Raw genomic sequence first — 23,609 nt, 5'->3', positions numbered from 1 at the left:
TCATACCTAAATGTAGAGGGAGAATCGAAAGGTAGTGCTAATAGGAGTCTTAAGGTGCCAGGAAAATGTCACAAGTTATTCCTGTTGTCCATAACTTTCTCCTGTGCAAGTTGCTAATTGAGATACAGACTATCTTTGGGATATGCTTATTTATGTTATTAATGGTGTCCTCTGGAACATGCCTTGCTTCTGTGAAAGTGAGAGCATATTAGTGTAATCTGAGAAAGTTGAACTTGCTTTCAAGATGGAAAATGAAATCATCATTTACTGTAGAAAGTCTTTACCACTCCTTCACTGGAATGCTTTGCAGTCTGAGGTGAGATTCTAGCCTTGAAATTTTAGGTCATAGGAGAGATAGTCATACTTACATGAACTCTTTGTTCTTGTACACTTCCTCTGCACTTTCACAAGTGCTTTTGCATTCTGACTTGGTGGTTTTGAATGCATAATACTGGCAAGTTATACCTATAATAGGCAACATGTTAGACCTCATTATGAAGCAGGCACACTGTAGATATGTAGCACTCCTCCCCCCCGATAATTGAGACAACTTTCCTTCTTTATAGCACTGAAAAATAAGTAAAACTAACTATGTGTTTCATTTAGTTATATCCAAGGATTGTTCTTTGGTGGTGGGAAGTCAATGTATTCTGGCTGTTGTCATAGAGAAGCCAAGTTTTGGCAGTTGCCTGACAGACTTGTCTGGGAAGTGAGCACCTGTGAGATCAGCATTGGTGATATTACAGTTTTTATTTAGGAAACAATATATACTGCTTACTCATCTTCTTGAATTGTTATTTTAATATTTTGATTTTCATCTTTCCCACCCCTTCCCCCAAGTACTACTTTCAACTTTATCTGTTTGAGATGAGCTCATTTCATGGCTACTTGAGTTAGTAGCTTAGGTCACTGCTTTTTACTTTGTGCATTTATCTTGAATAATTTCAGTGAGTTTAATGAGGGTATTCCAAGTGAAGAACAATTGCTTTATCTGATGAATGCAATCTTTGTAATGGATATTTCTTTTTGAAACTGGCAAAGACCAAATGCTGAGAATGCATAACTGCTTCCTTAGGGTTTTGTCTCACTGGGTTAAAATCACAAGTTGTACATGACAGAAAAATATGGAACATCTGTTTTGTGTTCAGATTTGCCTTTATAGTTTTGTCAGTTGTTCTGGAGACAGAACACTGTAATGACTTATGAATCAATTATTATGAACATGTACAAGAAAATTGCTAATTTAAATGATCCCTCCCAACTCTGCACTAATATTGGAAGAAAATACAACAAAGTAAAGGAACTCTAAGTTCTTGTGGAGAGGAGCTTTGTCATCTTACACATTTCCAAAACGCTTAGTGTGTCACAGCATATATTCACTGTTTCACGTTCAGGAAATGCCTGCTTATAGGGTACTAAAGACAGGCTCAGTTGACCATTGTTAGAGGGAGGCTGCTGAAAGCCAGACCAACTATAAAACTGCACATTGTGTACTCTTTGCCTCCCTTGCATATGGTGTTGCTTAGTTTGGAAACTGGAAATGTTTGAGACAATTGGAATGACCTTATTGTTATTTGTATGGCTGTAGTGCCATGTGTAACTCAGCCTTCATGAATGTAACATAAAGCCCTGGCTTGTTCTGAATATTGTGTTCCTCTTCTAGAATGTGCTACTGTCAATAGAAAGATTTTTTTCCCTAAATGTACTATAAAACTATTTCTATGTCTCCTGCATTACAGATGTGCAAAAAATGGGTACACGTCTAGATGGTACCATCTGTCCTGTGGGGAACACTTCTGCAATGAATGTTTTGACCACTATTACCGAAGGTAGAGTTACCAATTAAGGTTGTGTCCTTTCAGAGCTTATTAAAGTTTGGCAGCTGTGGAACATCCTGTACATAAACATAATACAAAGATTGTTCCTCTGTGCTGGCTTTGGTCAGAGTGAGGCTTAGACATTGATGATAAAACTGCAGGTGTTGTATAGACTAATCAACTTAAACAGGGCAGCGTGAACAAAACTGGCTAGTTTAGGCAGGCTGGTTTGTGTATTTGCAATTATTCTGAAGCTTTTGTCTTTTTTAAAAACAATGTCAGAGAATTTTAAATTATGAGAACAATTATGACTAAATGTTTTCCTTTCTAAGTTCACTTTACACTGTGCATTCGGCAGACCTTGTCTCTCTAAAGCAGTACAATAAAAAGCAATTAGAAATCAGTTTAACTATTGCAGTTCAGTGACCATGAAGACTCTTGTCAGGCTGACAGAGTGCTTTCAGCTCCAAGCTCCTTCCCATTTGAGTGGGAGTTACATCCAGCTCTGCCCAGGTTTTTGTGTGCTTATGTGCTCAGCAGTACCCATCACTCAGTTCAGGCCTTAGATACCAGGAATTGCACTCATAAGCAACTGGAAATAATGGTCAGGATGCGATTTACTGCTGTCGTAAGAACCATGATTCTCCCCTTTCAACAGCAGAAATAGAGTGCTCTCTACAGACTTATTTCTCTGTCCTTATATAAAATGTTTAATTTTAGAGTAACTGCTATTGCTTGAAGCAAACTAGATATTCAATTTGCTGACTGCTTGCTGTTTTCTCTTTCTTCTTAGCCATAAAGATGGTTATGAGAAATACACTGCCTGGAAAAGGATTTGGACAAGCAATGGTAAAAGTGAGCCCAGTCCAAAAGCCTTTATGGCTGATCAACAACTTCCTTACTGGGTAAGGTGAAAGGTGATTTATTTAATAGGAATGTGATGGTCTGATGTGATTCTGATATTCTGCTGTTCAAGCAGCAGGTCAGCTGAGTTTTTGTGGGCTTTTTTCCCTAGTATTAGAGGATTATGAAAAAGCTCAAGATAAAAAAAATCTCATCAGCTTCTCCACTGTTGGAGACTTTCTCCACACCCCACAAAGACCAATCTTCTGTTACTTTTCAGTGAAGCAGCAGCTGTGATTTTCAGGTAGAGTAAGATTTCGCAGGAAAAGTGTGAGTGTGAAAGACATTGAAATCAGATTTTGTATTTCCCTGGTAAAAAGAGTGGAAGATAGATGGGAATTGAAGGAAGTTTGGTGGTAGTGGTATTTTGTTTGAGATTTTTTTTGTTTTTTCTTTAAGTAATGAAGAATATATTTTTGAAGTAATGCTTGCAAAGTCTACTGAAGACCATAGTAATGGGGAATTGAATTAATTTTGGCCTTAGGTTCTGTGCAGAAATTCAGTTTTGCAGAAATGGGTACAAGATTTCTGTAGATCAAACACTACTTATGACCTGATGATTACACAAGAACATATCTAACAATTATATTTTACGACTTTCCCATGTCTCGCTTCTTTCTAATTGGTTATTTAAGTTGGATTGATCTTATCTCTAATCACAAGCAACAAGTAAAAACATGTTTGTTTTTTGACTTGTAGGTGCAGTGCACAAAACCAGAATGTGGTAAATGGCGTCAGCTGACAAAGGAAATCCAGCTGACACCACAAATAGCAAAAACCTACAGATGTGGTATGAAACTGAACAATTCCACCAAGGTAACACACAACAGTTTTGCTCATATTTAAGCTTAACAACTTGGGATTTCTTGTTTGCAGAAATTGATTTCTTCTTCCTTGCTGCTCAGTATCTCTAATGTCAAAATGAAAGTCTGATGGCCTGGAGAGCTGCACAGTAACAGGCTTACATGCTGCTTGGAATTTTTGTTTTCTGTCAAGAAACAAGTATCTGAAATATCTTTGTCAGCTAGGGGATTATTATCAGCATGTACAAAATAGAAATACACCAAAATTATCATTTCAGTTTTGTGTGGCCTTTTTTCATTATTGAGGAAAGCATTTGAAAAGCTCAATGAGCTTTTCCTAATTGCTATCAAGTCTGTCATGGAGCTTTACATAAAAAGTGTCAGTTTTGGCATGAAGATAACTCCTGAAATTTGAAAGAGTCCTTAAAGTGCCATAGAATCTGTATGGCACTTATAACATGAAAATAGTGACCATATGAAAACCTGAAGGGTCAGCATTTAATTTTGAAACTCCATGATAAAGATACTCTTAAAATAAATATGAAACTCTCTTTTATAGTGTAGACTGGAAGAGTTGCTCTGGAAAAATGTGGGCTATTTCCAGAATTTTTCTATAAAATTCTGTTGTTTTTTTTCTGAATTTGTTTCAGTGTTCTATCCCATTTTATGGAATAGAATGTAAATTTTAATGTCTGATCGGTGGAAACTTACTTAACAAATGAGAAACGTTTGTTAGAGTGCTTTTGCTTTATGGCGTGCTGTGTTTTTAACCGACGCATTTCTCTACCTCTTTTTTTTGACATTCATGTATACTACAGAAGGTTAACACTAAGCACTTTTAAATGTTTTTTTTTTTTTTAATTTAGAGAATTATGCCATAGAAAATTATTTTGCTTTATACTTAATTTTTTCCATACAGCTTAAGAATAGCTCTCATACCATTCCCTTTTCTTTCAGACTGAGGGCTCAGACCAATGTTCCATGCCTGAGGACTTGGTGAGTAGTGGCTGTCCCTCCTCATTTGTCCTACAATATGAAAACAATCTTAAAGCATGGCATATTTATTTCCTTTTTTATTTTGCTTCTTTGACCAATTATGTCAGTATTTATGCATTTTGCTCAGGAAATTGAGAAACACTATTTACAACAGAGCCTAGGCCCTTTTGTTTTCTCATATTTTTCCTCTTTTCCCTTACCATACTAAGTAGCTTTCAAGTGGTTTGTGGTGTCGTTTAGTCATGGCCTGTGACTCAAAGTTTACTCCTAATTCTCATTTTTGATCCCGCAAAATAGTATTCAGTTGCCAGCTTTCAAGTAAAATTCTCCATCCTAAAATTTCCTCATCCTTCATGTGGTTTCTCTCTTTAGTCAAGCTAGTCTCACTTTTTTGAAGACTGCAAGAGAGCTCCTAAGCATGTTTTCTCTCCTCTCCCTTGTAATACAAAACGTACATACAAGATGTATGTTGGTGTTTCAAGGGGTTTGTGATCATGTCACCCTGCATTTCTGATTTCCTATAAACTTTTGTTCAATAAGCCATGTTCACAAGTGTACCTGAGGTACTTCTATGTGTTCTACAGGGTACTTCTACAGGGAGCACATTCAAGCTTATTGTTGACTCTTGTAGAAGCTTTGTGGCTTTGTTTCCCTAATGCATGTCTGACTTCTAAATTAAGGGTGAATCATTAGTGCTTCTTAGGGTTCTAGGAGGTCTTTGATGGGGATAGCAGAATCTAAATTAAATTAATCAGTTAGTGTGGACTCAGTTCTAAGTTCAGATTTCTGGATGCATAAGTGACTGTAAATGTTTTATAAAGGGCCTGATAAGGCATAGACGTGTTGTTATGGCACGTCTCATTTGTTTGCTTTCCACGTGCTGTAGAGTTTGTGAAGTTTCAGCTCCATGTCTGAGAAGAGATCAATACTACAGGTTTTCTGTGTCAGGCTGAGGAAGGGGAAAGAGGGAGAGAAAATGTCTTTATGACTTGCAATTCTGACATTGGTACTTCTAGTGCTTTTTGGTCTCATTTTTGGAGGGAGGGGGGAAATTGGTTCATTTTCCAACGTTTTTGAAGTACTGACATGTTCTCTTCTCCCCTCTTTCCTTCACTTCTCCGCTTGGCCAGAGAGTGGCTGAAGTTTCAGACCATTGGTGGTACTCCATGCTCATACTCCCTCCTTTGCTGAAAGACAGTGTGGCAGCTCCCTTTCTAGCTGCATATTATCCAGACTGCGTGGGCATGAGTCCATCCTGTACCAGCACTAATCGGTCACCTGGTGAATCCAACCTTGTGAAGTTAGAGCACCTAAAGAGTGTGCCTAATGTGACTGGTAAGGGCCATCTGCTGGGCTCTGTTGCCTAAATAGGTGTGATACATTTTGTCCTATAGCTGAGTTTATAAGGCACATCAATTCCCCTGATTCAGAACACTGGTTCTGTTCTCAGCACTAAAACACAGTTTCTGTGACTGCCTCTGTCATTTGATGCCATTTGCTTGTTTGTAAGATAAAGGTAATACATTTCTTACAGCTTTTCTTTAGGGAGCAAGCAAAGACTGCAGAGGCTTTCTGTGTGCCACTGCCATTTCTGTACAGAAACAAGAAATTACCATGCGGGTACTTAAAGACTGTTTGCATTCTTAAGGAAATGAAGATTTATCAAAACCCCCTAGGATTCTGCTGGTTTTTATATCATGGATCTTTGGGGCTTTGAAGAAAATAAATTGATTTCTTAAGGCATTCAGATTCTGTTTAGGTTTCTTTTTTTTTTGCTAGTGACAGCCTGGGAGTGCAAGCAAATCAGCAGAATAGGTCAGGTATAGAGAAAGGTATTTCAGGATTGTCACACTCATCTCAGAGAGAGTGCTTTGAGGAAATTTCAGCTTATGTGTTGTCTTAGAAGGCTTTGTTCTCCTTAGGTGCTGAAAATAAATCTGTTCATATGTTCTACAGATGTTATATCTGCTTAACAGAAAACTTCATTACATAGAGCTACCAATACTGAATGTGGAAGATGAGTAATTATTATCCCCTCTGGGCAGTATTGGGTGTTGAAGAAGAAAGGAGTTCAGAGTACTGCCTGAGCCTGTAGTGAGGCTAGTCCTTGAATTTAGATCCTCCTCCTTGTTGGACTCCTCAGGGCATTGGAGTGCCATGAAAAGTGACTGTTTCTTTGGCAAAACTTCAGCTCTGATAGGTCCAAGGCATACCCATGAGGCAGCAGGACAATAATTAATACACAGCCTAGAGGGCAGGAGGGAGGAGAGCCAGGTAAATGAAGTCATTATGGAGGCTCCTAGAGGCTGGAAAGCTTCCTTGTTATCTGTGTGAGGTCAGTGGATTGTTTTAGAGAGAGAAGGACATGATGAAGATATGATGGAGTATGACTAATTCCTGGTGTGTTCTTTATGCAGTTGCAGGCATGAACAAGTATTTCCAGCCTTTTTACCAGCCCAATGAATGTGGGAAAGCACTTTGTGTGAGGCCAGATGTCATGGAACTGGATGAGCTCTATGAGTTCCCAGAATATTCACGAGATCCTACCATGTACCTGGCATTGAGAAACTTGATTTTGGCTTTGTGGTACACAAACTGCAAGGTAAGAGATGCTGATAATTAATTTGTTTGTTTCAAAATAATAGCAGCTTTTCTGGTATGGGGACTCCTTGAATGTCTCCTTATGTACCCATATTTGGGGTAAATTTTCATGGGAAAAAAATTGCTCTCATGTTTTTGAAAGTCCATTTTAAGATTGCCTGGGTTCTGGGGACTTGTTGGGGTTGAGTTTTTCTTTCCCCCTTTCCCTCTTTCCCCCTTTCCCTATCCTTTCCCTGCATAGGAGCTTCTTTTGCAGTAAAAATCAGAAGTTTTAAAATTATTATTACTCTACAGTGCTTTTCCAGCTATTAACTTTTTAAAGGGATGCTTGAACATGTCTAAACAGTGTTTTGTGGTGCTTTATGATTTGATATTTTTTTTAACCTCATTGTTGGACAGGGAAGTGATTGTCTTTTTGTTTAGGCTAAGCCTATGGCACTGCCTTCAATAGAACACCTGAAGTTTCACATACCAATGCTTTCTGATATGGATGTCTGCATTTATGTGAAAGGTTTTGGATATTAATCACCTTTTCCTTCAGAATGTCATTTTGGAATGGATTTTACTGGAATGCCATTGTGAACATTGCCACCATCTAGATTCATTTTGTAAATCAGAATCCATTTCAATACCATTCCTGTACTAATGGAACATATGATGGAGTTATCAAAAGTCTCTTGTAGACTCACATGGTTTTATTCTATGCTAATCTTACTTAATAAATTGTTACCTTACTGTGTAAACCTCGCTAACAAGAAATTTCCACAAAAATATTTTAAAATGCTCTCAGAAGCCTGAGGTATGATTTTTTACCATTTGGTTTACAGTTTAAATATGATGTAAGTGTATGAATAAATGGAATATTCAAAAATCAACAATTTCTATTCTTCCTTTCTCCTTTGCAGGAGGCTCTCACCCCTCAAAAATGTATCCATCATATAATTGTTCGGGGGCTTGTGCGGATCCGCTGTGTACAGGAAATGGAGAGGATCCTGTATTTTATGACAAGGAAAGGGTTAATTAATACAGGGATTTTGTCAGTCAGTTCTGACCAGTACCTTCTTCCTAAGGAATACCACAATGTAAGTTGCTGTGACAAATCCCTACCTTATTAGTGCTATAAAACTAAATGGTGCATACAATAATTTTTTTGGTTCTGCATTTTTGGCTCATTTACATAAATGGACGGAATGATAGTAAAATTACATCTAAAACCTAATATATGGAAAGTTTTTAACATTGTTCTCTTATGCCTTCAATGGGTATAGAAACTACATCAATGAGACTCCTTCCAAAAAAGATTTTTTCCCACTAAAATCTATGGAATTCATTCCCATGGGTTTGTGCTTCCCATGTGCTGTTCAAATGGATAGAAACTGTGTGAAAAATAGACAGGTTCTGTGGCTCCTATAATACACCTCTGTTTCCATAGGTCAGGAAATTGCTATTCCAGGTTGGTTTGCAAAAACTATGATTAAGAGGGAACATGTTTATGACTAGAAAGTTGTTAGATAGCACCCAAAGCTTATTAAATTACTATATTCTGTAACAGGATATCTCCTAGAAATTGTAATGTTTGGAAAGTGTATTTGTAGATGTTTTTCATTTATAAAATAGTTTTTACTGGTCAACCCAATCTATGATTGAAATCTTTACAAGGGAAGTATGTTTCTTGTCTGATAAATTCAATTAGAGTCCTACTTTTGTTACTTTTTGTTACTTCAGCTCTTTCGTTAAAAAAACCTGAGGCATCTTCTTTTGAAGTCCTTAAAAACTTTAACTATTTTCAAAGCTACCACTGCTCTTTTTTCTATATTAAATGCACTGTCATCTTTAAAAGTTATCACAGATTACTTTAGATGACAAAAGAGCCTAGACTTCCACAAACATTTTTACCTTTACCAAATGAGAGTGAAATTACAATTTCTATTTTATTTGTAACTATTTTTATTTAAATACTTTAATATTTTTTAGAAATCTGTCATTATTGTTGGGGCTGGTGCAGCAGGATTAGCAGCAGCCCGACAACTGCACAACTTTGGAATTAAGGTAAGAAACTTTAGAGTACATTACATTAAGAAATCAGACTTGCTCTCTTTGAAAAGTGTTCATCAAAAAGAAAAAGCCTACATTCTTGTTACAAACATGTATGCACCCTAATTAATCTGCAGTTTTACTGAGTAAACCTGCTGTTTAAAACCAGCATTTATTTGTATCTAAAATTAAACAGCATGCAGCATATATTTTGTACAGAACACTGCACACAGATCATTGTGTTCAATAGCCTGTAGCATGCCTTAAACTCCATTTTTGGGATTTCCAGAATAAACCTCCAGCTTTTTTAAAAAGAAGGCTTATTTTTGTCTGGCTTGTTTCTAAAGTAACAGTTATTTTATATGTGATTATCCCAAAGTGTAACCTTTCTAAGATGATTTAAATGTGTAAATGAACTACAAATAATACAGAAATGAAAAAAAGTGTTAAGATTGCTAACATTGCTGGATTGCTCAGGGTTTTTTTTTTTTGTGTTTTGTTTTCTCCTTTGCTCTGGAGTTGAACAGATATGTTTAATAGAATTAAATCTTGCAATTTACTAAGCTGCATTTTGCCACAGGTCATTGTTTTAGAAGCTAAGGACAGAATTGGTGGCCGAGTGTGGGACGACAAGACGTTCACAGGAGTCACTGTTGGAAGAGGCGCACAAATCGTCAATGGATGTGTCAACAACCCAATGGCACTAATGTGTGAGCAAGTGGGTTCCTGCAGTGGTCATGATTATCACTAGTGAAAAACTTGTTAAAGCCAGGCTCAGATGGCTGGGTAAGGGTGGGAGTCCTTTTCTTGTGACATGATTAAAATCCTGTTCTGCATTGTAAGTAAACCACATGTTGCTAATATATCTTTGATAACAGTTGGGAACAGAGAAAGGCTCTAGAATGGTTTCAGGGACATTATGTAAAAAAAGCAAGGTGGCTCCAGCTTCAGAACCAGAAGAAACCATTTTTTTCCTCTTTTCTACAGGTAGCAACATGAAAGGTCCCCCAGCAGCTTTCCTTAGGGCTGGGAAAGGCTTTACTGGGGGAGGATACTGCTTTTGTGATGGATTTGCCTTTGCTGCCTCTCAATATTTCTAGTAAAATTTTGCTCTAGTTAAGATTAACATGTCTAACACTAAATTGCTACTGATGCAAACATGCTGCAGTTAAATTTCTTTAAAAATTCTTATTACTTTCTGGTTTGGTTTTGGTTTTTTGGAGGTAGGAATCTGAATTTCTCCATGTGGAATCTGAGTATGGGTTTTCCTCCGAGACATGTGCAAATCCAGCCCACGCCATTTCAATTGTTTAGTGCCCTATAATGCCATGAAGAAATTATGTTTTTTATATATTTTTGAAATGAGGAACAATGACTTCTGGATAGACTTCAGATACTCATCCCTTTGTGGTCATTTAATGTAATTTTTCATTGAAAGTACAGCTGTATTTTAAGATTTGCAGTGGTGACCAACAGCCTAGAGAGATGTGAGGATACGTGAAAAACACTGGAGCATGTCCTAAGTAAAAAGTCCCTAGGAAGAAATTAGCACTGTATTTGTGCTATTTTTTCTGGATTGACTCTGTAGAATGCAAAACCATCTTTATTTGAATTTAGCTCTGTTGTGTTTTCAATGTAGGTTGGACAAGCAAAGCAAGGTTTAATTCCAAATAATTTCTTTCTTTGCTTGGTTGTTAATAACATTGGTGGTTAACTGGCAATCAATATCCTGTCAATTTCTGAATTCAGCGAACTGTTTGGGCCCCCTTGTAGAAAGTACCTGATTTTAATTGTGACTTAGAAAATAAATTGAGGTAGAAAAAAAGGAGACTGGTTCATCATGTTTGTTTACCAGACTAAATTTCTGTACTGCAACTTTCCCTTGCCTGACAGGAAAGTTCCAGAGAAAGTTTCTGTGAATCCCCAATAAAGGAAAGGATGGAAAAGTGGGAAAAAAACAATTTGTGGACAATTAACAGATAGAAGGATTGTTGATATTCCAGTTTGAAGAGAGCAAGAGTTACTCTGACTAATGTTGTTGATGTTTTTTAAATGTTATCACTTAAATGTGAGGCACTCACCTTAGGTTAAGTAACTTTGAGCGGGCTGGGTGCTGTAGTTTTCCATACTTAAAAAAGCAATAAAATGTCTTTTTCTTAAGCTTGGCATTAAAATGCACAAACTAGGGGAGAAATGTGACTTGATCCAGGAAGGTGGAAGGATAACAGATCCCACTATTGATAAACGTATGGACTTTCATTTCAATGCCATCCTAGATGTCGTCTCTGAGTGGAGAAAAGATAAAACCCAACATCAAGATGTTCCTCTTGGTGGTAAGTGAGACATGTATTGCAAAGTGAAGATGTTGGCTGTGTTCATAAAGTTCTATATTAAATTGGCTCTTACATCAGATGTGTTGAGAAGTCTGTGGCTGTCCATCTGACCTGAAATCCAATAGATATTTCAGATATTGTATCTTGTTTTCATGAGGTAGCTTTTTTTTTTCATGAGGTAGCTTTTTTTAAGTAGCGTCACTAGCAGTTCAAAAGACTTGCTTCTGGCTGAAGCAGGCCATGCTAGACTTAGCTCTTATACTTTTTGACTAATCTGCCTAAAAAAGAGCCTGATCAAAGCCTTCTGCTTGCAAGAATAGTCCCATCTCCATTGGTAACGCCTCCTACCACACTCACAGCTTGCAAACTCAACAGCAAAAAATAAACTTGCTCAGAAATGTCTGCCTCCCAAATCTCTTCAGCATGGATTCTGTAAGACAGAATTAGTAACTCCTATGTTCTTCAGTGAGCCCTAGATCAAATTTCTCAGTTCTTTGATTTTGTAAAAATTAATCAGGATTTATTTGCAAGGATACTCCATTATCTTAAAGTGTATTTTACCTGAAATCTTCAACTCTACATTGATAATAGCTATCTCCTGTTTCACTCAGAAACCTGTGAGTAAAGGACAAAGTTATACTCTATCAGTGAAAAGATCTTGTGGTTTTGATTTTCTATTTTTAAAATGATAAGAAAAACATCTTGGTACAAATTAGCAATAAACATGAAAATCTTATGATCCACGGAACAGCACGTTGAAATGCAGTAGCACTTCTGACAAATTGTCATATATTCTTATTTTAAATGTGTTCTTTCACAGAAAAAATACAAGAGATCTATAAAGCTTTTATTCAGGAGTCTGGTATCCAGTTCAGTGAGCTGGAAGAAAAAGTACTGCAGTTCCATCTCAGTAATTTGGAATATGCCTGCGGCAGCAATCTCTCTCAGGTGGGTTTTGACAGCTGTGTTCTGAAGTGACTGAGCTTCACTGAAGACAGAGTCAGAAGTAACACTGAGAAATCACCTGATCCATTCTATGGCCCTAGAGGAAGAATCAGCTATCCTGACTATTTCTACTACACCCACAACCTGTTGTTTGAAAGCACTGAGACACTGACTCCAACACTGCCTTATTTAATCTGATGGAAGCTCTTGATGTGCTTCCAGTGAGATGCTCTTTAAGTAGAAGTTGAGAGTAGATGGTTAGAAGGGAGCTGGGCATTTTGCTGAGATGCTGGGTGATAGGATTCACAGGAGAGTTACTCCTCCTCAGATGCTGGGTGTGACTTCTGCTTCTCAGCTCTGTTTAGAAACTGAGGTATTTCTCTACCCTGCTATGTATCTTGAGAATAAAGGCATTTGACTCCTGAAGTGTTCCAGCCTCCTGGTGGTGAGCCCCAGTTCACCACTCCTAGGAACTCTCTTGGCTACCTGACACTTGGCTGCCCTCTTGACTTCAGTTTTAGCCAAGCAGCTCCAGGAAATACAAAAGTATCATGTTGTTGGCAGTGCATTGTTTACTCGGTCCTGTTGCTACATTTAAAGACATTTAGTGTCAATTGTACTACAGCAGTGGGACAGCTGACTGATATGTGCAGATGCACAAATCTGAACTGAGAAGCACACAAGAACATAACAAAAATCTGCAAGACAATGCTATACCAGAGCAATCACTGGAAAATATTTTGAGAGGTCAAATTTTTATATTCCATGAGTGCCATGGGGAATTAAGAAAGATGCAAAAATCTACCTTACCTTCAATTTTGAAATCAAAATATGATTGATTTTATGCATCTGCAATGATAAGAATTGGCATCTGAATAGTAGTTTGAGAATTGTTTCAGATTTTTCGCTGCTAAGTGGCAATTGCTTAGTGCAAATACTACTGTTTTATTAACTATAAGGTTGCAGGGGCTGGAGGACAAAGTCAATGAAAGGTATCATGGAACAACCTCCAAAGTGACAGAAAAATTCCACTGAGTTGGGTTTTTTTTGTGTCTTATTTTCCTTTTCCTGTTGGGAAATAAGCTATTTCCATTTTTATATGAAGTCCTAAGGCTGTAAAATCTGATTACTTTGCTAGATATAGTCAACTGAAATAAATGCACTGCAATTCACCTGGATTTTTGTAATATTTTCCTTGTTTTCTCTACTAAGCAGTACCATTAATTCCCTGCTAGTGACCAACCCCTATTATGACTTTCCTTAATCCAGCAATTCATGTTATATACTAGCATTAGGCAAATAAGCATTTTGATTTTGTCAGCATTGCCATAAATTCTGGTGATACACTTTTTTTTTCCCCAGTTGCAAAGGGGCTAGGGTGGCTTCTTCTAAAGTGTGGAACTTTTCATAGTACCCATGTCCCCTCACCAGTAGAAACAGCCAGTTATGTTCTGTCCACAGGTATCTGCACGCTCATGGGACCACAATGAATTTTTTGCCCAGTTTGCTGGAGATCACACTCTTTTAACTGTGGGATATTCAACTGTGATTGATAAGTTGGCAGAAGGGCTGGACATCCGGCTGAATTTCCCAGTGAGTCTGGAAAACATTGATGCAGTGCCTGTCTTGGATTGCTTTGAAACACCCAGTCATGTATTTGTATTCTTTGGGACCAGGCAAATCTGTGCCTGTGACTGTTCAACTTGTCTTTAAAAAGAACCAAGAGGACAATTTCAACATTTCTGAAATTCTCTCTGAGGACTGTCAGTACCTAAATATTATTATATGATCTTACATGTTAGAATCATGATGATTTTTCTTTTTCAGCTTCATGAAGGCTATTTTTTGTCTTTCCAAATTTCTCTGGAAATTTGTGCTATTCACTTCCTAGATTGCTGACAAGTGCTATTTTAGCTGTTCTTGCTGGAATTTGCATTGCATATGTACATTTTGTAGTATACTCTCTAATGTGTCTTTTAATAGGTTCAGAGCATTGACTATTCTGGTGAAGAAGTGCAGATCACTACTGCAGATGGAACAGTGTGGACAACACAAAAGGTACCAAGTATACTCCAAGGCTAAGAATTTTAGAGAACACACAGTACATGTCCTTTTTTTTTTTTTCTCAGAATAATATTTAGTCCATTTTTTCCCCATTCAAAGATGAATGCTCATGTCTTTTAGTGGCCTTTGTTTGGGTGTCCTAGAGCCTCATTTTTGGTGAGCATGCTTGAGATTTCAGTATGAGTTGACTTGAAAAACAAAGGACTATAAAGGGTAGTACTAAAAATGTGAAGCAAGTAGATTTTTTCTTTGAAGTGACATTTATGTTATCTAGTTCTATTCCCTGCTCAGCTTTACCCCCCTTAGCATGTGTATCATGTTAAAATTTCCAGGATTTGATAACCCCTATTTCTCAGTCTCTCTTATTCCTTGTGTCCCCACCTTCTTCATGCTGAGTAATTTAGCTTTCAGTAATTTTTAAAATGATACATAAACTTGATAAAGATTGGATTGGCATCAACAGTGTTACTGAGTGTATTTTAAAGAGAAGGAAAATCTCTGAAGGAATTCAAACCAAACCAAATCACTGACTTTCTATCTCTCATTTCAAACAGACCGTTTAGTTAATCTGAGAGCCATTGACTGTCATTTACTGAAGTATTGGTAGCATAGTTAGCCACTGTGATACAAGCAGTTCATCAGACTATGACTTAAAATCAGTGAACTGTGGGTTCTGTTCTCACTTGAATGTAAGGCATGTGTTTCCCATTAATGGGAACTAAAACCAGACACTAATCTAGAAATGTCTGGCTCATTATTATGCTGCATCCTACTAGCATAATCCAAGATAGCTAGGAGGATGTTGTGAGGCTTAAGTACTGTATTCAGGTTTTGGTACTGTTGTGATTGTAGCTATTTCTTTCAGGTATTAGTGACTGTACCACTGGCCCTTCTTCAGAAAAATGCCATTCAGTTTAATCCTCCACTGTCAGAAAAAAAAATTAAAGCGATTAATAGTTTGGGAGCAGGAGTCATTGAGAAAGTAAGTGATTTCACATTATCTTTAATCTTCTAATAGAAACATTGGTTGTTTTTCCCCTGTTGCTTTTGCAGTGTATTTTTCTGGGTTTATGCTGCATAAACATACATTTATATTTTACTTGTAGGAGCCCAGGAGAGTAAAATGTTATCAGGGATCACATGTATTTCTGTTTCTTAGATTTCACAACTTAATGGCGTTTTTAAACTGTTCACAGAAGAATTTCATGCCTTAAATATTTTGTTATAAATGTAGATTCATGATGGTCTTGGATCTTTCAATAATGTGTTTATTTCAGGTCATTTTAGCCTAGTAAATTCATAAAGTATTTGTGAAGAATACTGAAAGTTGTGTGTTGGACCAGTGTAAAATCTCCTATCCTTTCCCAATACAAAAACACAACCTCTCCTGAAAAGCTCCCCAGTAAGATGTGAGCTTAGAAAAAAACAGTAACAAAGTATTGCCAGAAACAGGATTATGACAATGTTGAAATTTAAAGACAAGATTAAGAAACTCCAAATACAGGATGCTGCTCATTTAAGTTACACATTAGGTTTTAAAAAAAATCTGCTGAATTTCTTGAGCATTTTACACAATTACTTCCATTGTGGATTTGATATTCTGTGCATTTGCAATTTATGACATCAGCATTTTTTTTTCTTTGCCTGTCCCCCTTGGAGGACAGGTTCATATATTCTCTGTTGAGACCCACTCATAGGAAGAGCTGTGTCTCAATGAGTGGAAACAGGAAAACACATTAGAAGAACATATACTATATCCTGTTAGGAGTTTTGTGGTACAAAATGCTTAAATTCCATTTTTCTATATTTTCTAGATCGCCTTGCAGTTTCCATATAGATTTTGGGACAGTAAAATTCAAGGAGCTGATTTTTTTGGTCATGTTCCACCCAATTCCAGCCAGCGTGGGCTCTTTAGTGTCTTCTATGACATGGATCCAGAGGTATGATCTATGCCAACTGTGTTTTCTCTTGGCCCTTCATAAACTCAGTTTGAAATCTAGGTGCAATAATTACTAAACAACAAAATTTTTCTTCTTCCCATGCCCCACCCCACCCCCCCCCCCCCATCTGCAGCTATTCAGAGTAGTGGAATAAGCAGTGTTATTTATCTAGATAAAGCTCATCAATATTTTGTTGTAATAAATGGTAATATTTTCCATTGTTCAGATACAGACTAATATACAAGGAAGTACATTCTCAATCTCTACTGAAGACAAGTCTGTAATTCTTTACTATAAATCTGCTAATGTGGGAAAAAGGCTACTAGTCACTTCCAGTTTAGGACTCAGTTCCTTTATTAAATCAGCTAAAAATCCAGTTAAAAAGATCATGCTGACTTATTGATGCTTATTGGCTTGCAGTATTCTGAATAACTATTTGGAATAGCAGAAGAAAAGACAAATACCAAGCTGTGTATGAAACTGAGATCTGTAGGGTAGGTTTCACACTCATGAATTTCAAAGCAAATTGAAACCAGTGGATTGACATCACGTTTCTCTTCCCTGCCAGTCCCAAGCAGATACATTACACATTTATGTTGTACCTCTTCATACTTTTACAACAGCTGCTGCTTACTACTTGGCAGCAATTAAAAGGCCATTTTGTAACCTGATGTCTCACTCCAAAAGGAGACCATCCTGTGACGTTTGTGCTCTGTTACTGCCTGATTTGTGCCTGTATACAACTTTGCTTAAATGAGTTCTCTCCAGTACTCTTAAGCTCATGCTACCAGAGGTTCACTGTGCTGGTGCTGTCCAGAGACCCTACATATAATGCTTAATTTTCTTGATAGCTATTCTCTACTAGTTATCAAAGTCAGTAACAGAAGAATTATTCCCTCACATAAACAAGAGAGGCGGAGTACTTTAGAGGCACTCAGAACCCGAGGGCTCTCCCTACTCACCTCTTCACCTCTAAAACTTCTGCATGGTAGCAGATGTCATGAAATGGAAGGAAGTAACAGTAGACGTGACCTTTCATTTCTTGGTCCAAAATCTGCTGGTAAGAACCTAGTATTGGTCTAATCAAAAACATATCTAACGAGTATTTAAATAGACTCTCTGTCACCACATTTTTGGAAATGGAGTACAGCTGAGGTGAAAGTTTGGCAGAAAGCTGAAGCTTAAGAGGGTGCACAAAGAATAACACTATTAATGTAATTTTTTGGGGGTACAGCCTTTAAGTAGGTAGATAGGAAGTTTTCAGTGAATTCAGCAAGTAGTGAAAGGGGCTGACTGTAACAGATTTGTGAACAAGACATCAGAAGATGTTGTAAATTGAGCATAATTACTGTAGAATATGGACCCTTTGTTCCAAGGAATCAAACCCACTTTTCTCTAGAACAACAGTTGCTTTGCAGCTGGAAAAAGCTTTGCAATATCAATTAAAAGAGACTGTTTATGAAATACTTAATAAGGTCTTGTTTTAGGGCAAAGAAAGCATTTTAATGTCAGTGGTCACCGGAGATGCTGTGACAACCATTAAGAATTTAGATGACCAACAAGTACTGCAACAGTGTATGACTGTACTCCAAGAGCTGTTTAAGGAGCAGGTAAGAGAAGCAAGCTTCTTTTATTAAGACATGAATTAACTTGTCACCAGAATAAAGCTTTCAAGTGTAGTACTTCATGATGTATAGGCAGACCTTTGACAAAACTATTTTTCTTTTCTTGTCAGTTTCAGGGCATAGGTTTTCTTTGAGACATACTAAAAATCACAATTTTTGGTCTTTTGTGTGAAAAATGTATATTGAAATACCTTAGATCTCTCTGAAGGACAGTAGTATATAACTGAAAAATAGAAATGAACTACCATCCTTTAAAATGCTTTTAAAAAGCAAAATTAATTAAAAGCAGTACTTCAGGCAGGTAACACAAAACATACTTACTTTTTTTCTGGTCATCACCACTTCTAATATATGGTAAGATCTTTAAGCTAGATGAATTTGATTTCTGCCTTCTGCCATGCCAATGCACCTGAAATTACAACACCCCCAAACCAACCCAATCCAATCCATTTCTCTTCTACTAACTAACAACCCTTTCTCAGCTGTCTTGGGATGGAGGTATGGGCAAAATGATCTAGCAAGGGCTGTACATCCTGAATGTAAAAAACCCTAGATAAACATTTCTACCTTTTTTTCTTCCCCCAGATCATCATTAGGATAAAAACTAATCGGAAAATCAGGGAAATCTAGGGCAAACAAAACACTATCACTTAGCAATGTTATTTGCATTCCACTCTAGAGACAATAATGCCTCAATTAATTTACTTCAAACAGTTAGATCCCCAGGAATGATTGTGTTCAGGGGTGATCTCTCAAGTTTTACTGATGGTTCAAATGTCAGGACTAATTATCTTGGAAGAACTTCAGTATCTGAAAACTCAACTATTCCTAGAAACATACACTAGTAATGCTTTATTGTTACAAGAACCACATGCAGTGGAAGTTCACATACCTGTATCTTGATCTCATGAAAATGCAGCAAATGGGTCTTTGGTTTCAGTGCCACTCTGGTCCACAGAGTGATTTTCATGGCTGTCTCCATGGTTTACAGCAGTTGTGAATTTCAGTCACCTGAGGACGATGCAGTGGGATTTTTCAAAGACAAAATAGCTTCAGGGGTGTACCAGAGCTACTTCTGGGACATCCATACAACTTGTCATATTTGGCTGGTCCTTGTTTTGATCGCTTGAGTTTGAGTTTCTCATATGCTGCCTGAATGGAATTTATCTGTGGATAGCAGATCTTGTGCAAGAGGCAAGCAGAGCTGCTTCTGTTTACTTGTCATGATCTCCTCCAGAGTAAGACACAGTTGTAGTTGACTAAGCCTTCATACGAGTGCTACTCAGGCTCTTTTTGGTAGAAATCTGTGGAATTTGCATGCTGCAACGTGACAAAGAATACACAGTATTACTTGTTGTGGCTCAGCCAGACCCTGACTTCCTGGTTTTTGTTTTCTCTCTGAACCTAGTTTTCAAGACGGTTAATTTTCTGATCTTAGATAAATAATCTTATTGATCCATTGGAATAAAATTATCTCCAAAATGAAAATTGAATTTTGACATTTAACAAGCTAGATGTAACAGCATTATGCCTAACCAAGACAAAAATTGCTTACATTATACATATGTACATGTTGAACAACATCAGTATTGTAATTGTTTACAAGAGTATGTGTATATGTATTTTAAGGTTTTTTTTCTTGTGTACTTCTAGGTGTATTACAATATGCAGATCTGTTGCATTCAGAATAGTGCAGCTGTGATGTTTCAGGCATCAGGCGAGTCTAGCAAACAAAATTATCTTTGTGGTTAGTACTGTAATAAAAAAAAGGAATTTAATTCTGGAATGTGATCTAATCTGTATCTTAATAATACTAAATACTCCAAAGATTACTAAAAACTGAGAAAAACTGTTGAAAGAAAAACTGTGCAATTCTGAGCTTTTCTTTGCAGTGCTTAACTTCTGTTTTGGTTATGCAGGAGGTTCCTGAGCCAGTGAAGTTTTTTGTTACTCGATGGAGCAATGACCCTTGGCTGCAGATGGCATACAGCTTTGTGAAAACCGGGGGCAGCGGCGAAGCTTACGACATGATAGCTGAAGACATACAAGGAAAAGTTTTTTTTGCTGGTGAGGTAAGTATCTTTGTTACCATTGATTAGGGCTACTGGGAGCAGTTTCTTATGGAAGATCATCTCTTGTTACCCAACATCATTAATGTAGAGGTAGTATACAAATATTGTTATTTAAATATGCTAATGATTCTTGACACAGAACCCTCTCTATTCATATTATTACTGGGCATGGGAAGTCTCTCAAATATTTCAGGTCAGGAGTAAAATGAATTTTTAGTCAAATTGTCTGTTACTCCACTTGTGGGTAAAATAACAAATGCACCATGGTGGTGTAGCGTGCATTCTGTACTGGGGCAGAACTTAACCTACCCCACTAAAGTGCAGATAGCAGAAGAGACTGCTGCTTTTGTAGCTGACTTGCTTGCAAGTTTTGAAGTTGCTAAAATCTTGAGTGTTTCCTTTAATGTTCTAAGGAGTTTCCCTGGCTTTTAAAAATGTAGGTATATGCTTAAAGAAAACAAAACGGATCTTATAAACTTACATTTTGTACTATTAGTTTTAGAAACAATTGACTTTTTTTCTTTCTCTGTTTGTTTTTTTTTGGTTTTTTTTTTTTTTTTTTTGTTACAGGCCACAAATAGGCACTTTCCTCAGACCGTTACAGGAGCTTACTTGAGTGGGGTTCGAGAAGCCAGCAAAATAGCAGCATTTTAAGTACTGAAATTTTGTGTCTATAGATATATTTTTAATTGATTTCTGTGGGTAAAACTATCTTCAAGTTTCCTATTGCTGCCTTTTTCCTACAAGGTACTTGAATAGTATATGGTACCTGAAGATAAAAGTCTTCATCTTCCTTTTCCTCTTTCTCCCCCACCCCATTTTTAGGCCCTGATGATACGTATTGTTGGGGGCTTTTTTCCAGCTAAGGCATTACTAGCAGGAGTAACATTGGAATCATCATCCACAGCTTAACTAAGACAACTTTTGTCAAGAGTCCTCTTCTGTATGGCTCAAGTCATGCTATTGTGAACCTTCATTTCAGAAGGTCAGATTAAAACAAGACTAAGTTAACATACAGCATTAAAAATGCTGGCAGTTAGTAATGATATGGGAATTTTCCACTAACTGTGCTTCTCAGGTTGATTATGCTCATAGGAATTCAAACTGGCTTCCAAAAGCCTGGATAGCCTAGAAAAAATCTAGGATTAATGTAGGAAGGAACTCAACTATCACTTTTCCCACTTGCAATCAGTAACCTTTTCTATAATATTTTTTCATATTCTTAGCATCCACTAAGCAGGCTTTGGGATATGAAGTTTGTTCCTTTAAATAAGAGAGCTGGAACAGTTTACAGTGCAATCATAGAAAGGTTATTGTAGCTGATCAAAACTTGAAAAATTACCTTCTAGCTTACTTTAAAAAAATTTCAATAAGTAGCAGAGATATTTCAGAGAAATTCTTGTTACAATAATAGGCTAAGAGTTTAGATTTGCTCATTGCTTCTGTAGAACCAGGACAGCTTAAAAATACCATATTGCTATGATTATTTTGAAAAGAAACTTCCACTTCGGCTGAATAGAGGAAGTATCTGCTGATTTGACTGTACAGTGAGGGGTGCAGGACTCTAAGTTCCTAATAGCTCAATGAAGTTTTATATTAAAAAATAAGTGAAGATGAATGAGGAAAAATATTAACATTCTTATGAAGGGCTGAAACAAGGTGGCTTGCACTTTGACTTGAAGTTTATTTTTATTTCTTTTATTATGAAAGTATTATTAAAAACAACTTGAGAGAGTAATTCAGTAACAGCTAGACATCTATCTAGTAGCTTTTTCATGGGACAGAGAGGAAAATATTTTCCACAGAAATAAGAGAGCTGTAACTGGGATACCTATTGTAATACTGTTCCATTACATTGGTATTAATGAAAAAAAATTAAAATCCACTTTTAGATCTCTTCCCCCACACCTTCTCTGTAACTTGGCTGCATAGATGTCATGATTTCTGAAATGAACATAAGCACTTACTCTATCCTGCCCCATTCTCATGCATTTTCTCTTTTATCAATCCCTTCATCTAAGAATGATACAGTGCTTATTTCCTTAAAGCTGCATCCTTGGAAATAAACAACAGGCAACCTTAAGAAAAATCATAGGATGTTAAGGGGTTGGAATGGACCTTAGCAATCATCTAGTCCCAATGCCCCCTGCCATGGGCAGGGACACCTCACACTAGACCAGGTTGCTCAAGGCCTTGTTCAGCCTGGCTTTGAACACCAGCAGGGTCCTACTGAATAAATGCAATTCTGCTTTTCAGATATGTAGTATTTTGGTTTTAGAGTAGGTATGATATTGTTAAAACCCTTTATTTAATCTCTAATTTACAAGGTGAAGATGTTTATATAACTAGATGTTTTTCAGATATATATTCTGTTCTGCTTCTTAAAGCTGAGTTATATGGACTAATAGGAAGAGTGTAACTGTTCATAATTTTCCTCTACATAAATACTGGTATGTACAGTTTTAAAGTTTTTCCAATTATTAAATTGCAATTTGAAGGCTGCAAGAAGCAAGACAAAGCCTTCTGATGATAAATAACAATCAGGATATCAAATTTTGCTTTTGGCAGTCATTTGCACTTTGTTAATTTCATATATTACAGGCCAAATTACGGCATAACTAGCAAAGATTGAGAGCTATGTATGTTTGTTTGAGTTCCAAGTTTCTTTCCCACTTATCATGTATAACAAATTATTAGAAGAGGAGCTTCTGGTGGTGGGAATACAAGCTAATTACTACAAGCCCAAAACCTTATATTCAATGGCTGCTTTAGCTAACCATGCTTAAAAACTTCAGTCAGCTTAGTAACAGATACAAACATGTCACATTTCAGGTAGGAATGGTCGGAAGGTTTAGCTCAGCATCCATTTCTCTAGTCCAAAGTTTGTATGAACATGCTTGATGTCATTCTGTTAATTTGTACTTGGGGTTTTCAATTTGACTACATCTTTGCAGCTAGATAAATGCTGTGTTCGAGAGAAGAGGGATGGACATGAAGAAATACTATCACATATGGCTTAGATCATGCACGCTTACAGCATTAGAAAAACTGATAACAAATGGTAAATTTACCAATGGCCTAGTCTACTAATTATTTGTATATTGTTTTGGTGCCAGGGCACTTAAAACTGTTTTGTGCTGCACTGAAGTTTGAGGAGTAAATAAGTATGTTCCATTTTAATTTACGTTCATTTGAAATATGTAAGAACATCAGGCTGGTTCTGAGACTTCATTCTTTAATATTGCCCAAAATTTTTTTAATATCTATGTTAAAATTTATTTCAAGCATGTATGTATTTTTCCTTTTGTGTTTAATTTATTCCCTCAAATAAAGAACTGGGGAATGTTTTCTTTGAGTAGGTTTGTTTAAATGTTAATATTAAAAAGATTTGAATGCAGAGCATGACCTGTTACACTTCAGTTCTTCTGTGTGACTATGTTATGGCAGCAGAATAAAACTGTAAAGTATCCATGGGA

General features: G+C 36.9%; 1 protein-coding gene across 1 annotated transcript in view; it reads left to right on the top strand.

Annotated features, from left to right (window-relative positions):
• The window catches only part of KDM1B (lysine demethylase 1B), a 27,488-nt gene extending 3,879 nt beyond the window's left edge, over positions 1-23,609 (top strand). The window contains exons 5-22 of the mRNA XM_066558069.1: positions 1,740-1,829; positions 2,611-2,722; positions 3,420-3,536; positions 4,481-4,519; positions 5,650-5,854; positions 6,937-7,121; positions 8,026-8,202; positions 9,095-9,169; positions 9,735-9,872; positions 11,316-11,487; positions 12,308-12,435; positions 13,894-14,025; positions 14,416-14,490; positions 15,362-15,478; positions 16,311-16,436; positions 17,924-18,046; positions 19,981-20,133; positions 20,704-23,609. Of these exons, the coding sequence (XP_066414166.1) occupies positions 1,740-1,829; positions 2,611-2,722; positions 3,420-3,536; positions 4,481-4,519; positions 5,650-5,854; positions 6,937-7,121; positions 8,026-8,202; positions 9,095-9,169; positions 9,735-9,872; positions 11,316-11,487; positions 12,308-12,435; positions 13,894-14,025; positions 14,416-14,490; positions 15,362-15,478; positions 16,311-16,436; positions 17,924-18,046; positions 19,981-20,133; positions 20,704-20,787 (2,248 nt within the window). The 3' untranslated portion in view covers positions 20,788-23,609. The remainder of the gene's footprint in view (positions 1-1,739; positions 1,830-2,610; positions 2,723-3,419; positions 3,537-4,480; positions 4,520-5,649; positions 5,855-6,936; positions 7,122-8,025; positions 8,203-9,094; positions 9,170-9,734; positions 9,873-11,315; positions 11,488-12,307; positions 12,436-13,893; positions 14,026-14,415; positions 14,491-15,361; positions 15,479-16,310; positions 16,437-17,923; positions 18,047-19,980; positions 20,134-20,703) is intronic.

This window comes from Molothrus aeneus, chromosome 1, assembly GCF_037042795.1.
Source record: "Molothrus aeneus isolate 106 chromosome 1, BPBGC_Maene_1.0, whole genome shotgun sequence".
NCBI lineage: Eukaryota > Metazoa > Chordata > Aves > Passeriformes > Icteridae > Molothrus > Molothrus aeneus.
This window is presented reverse-complemented; position numbering and strand designations above follow the sequence as displayed.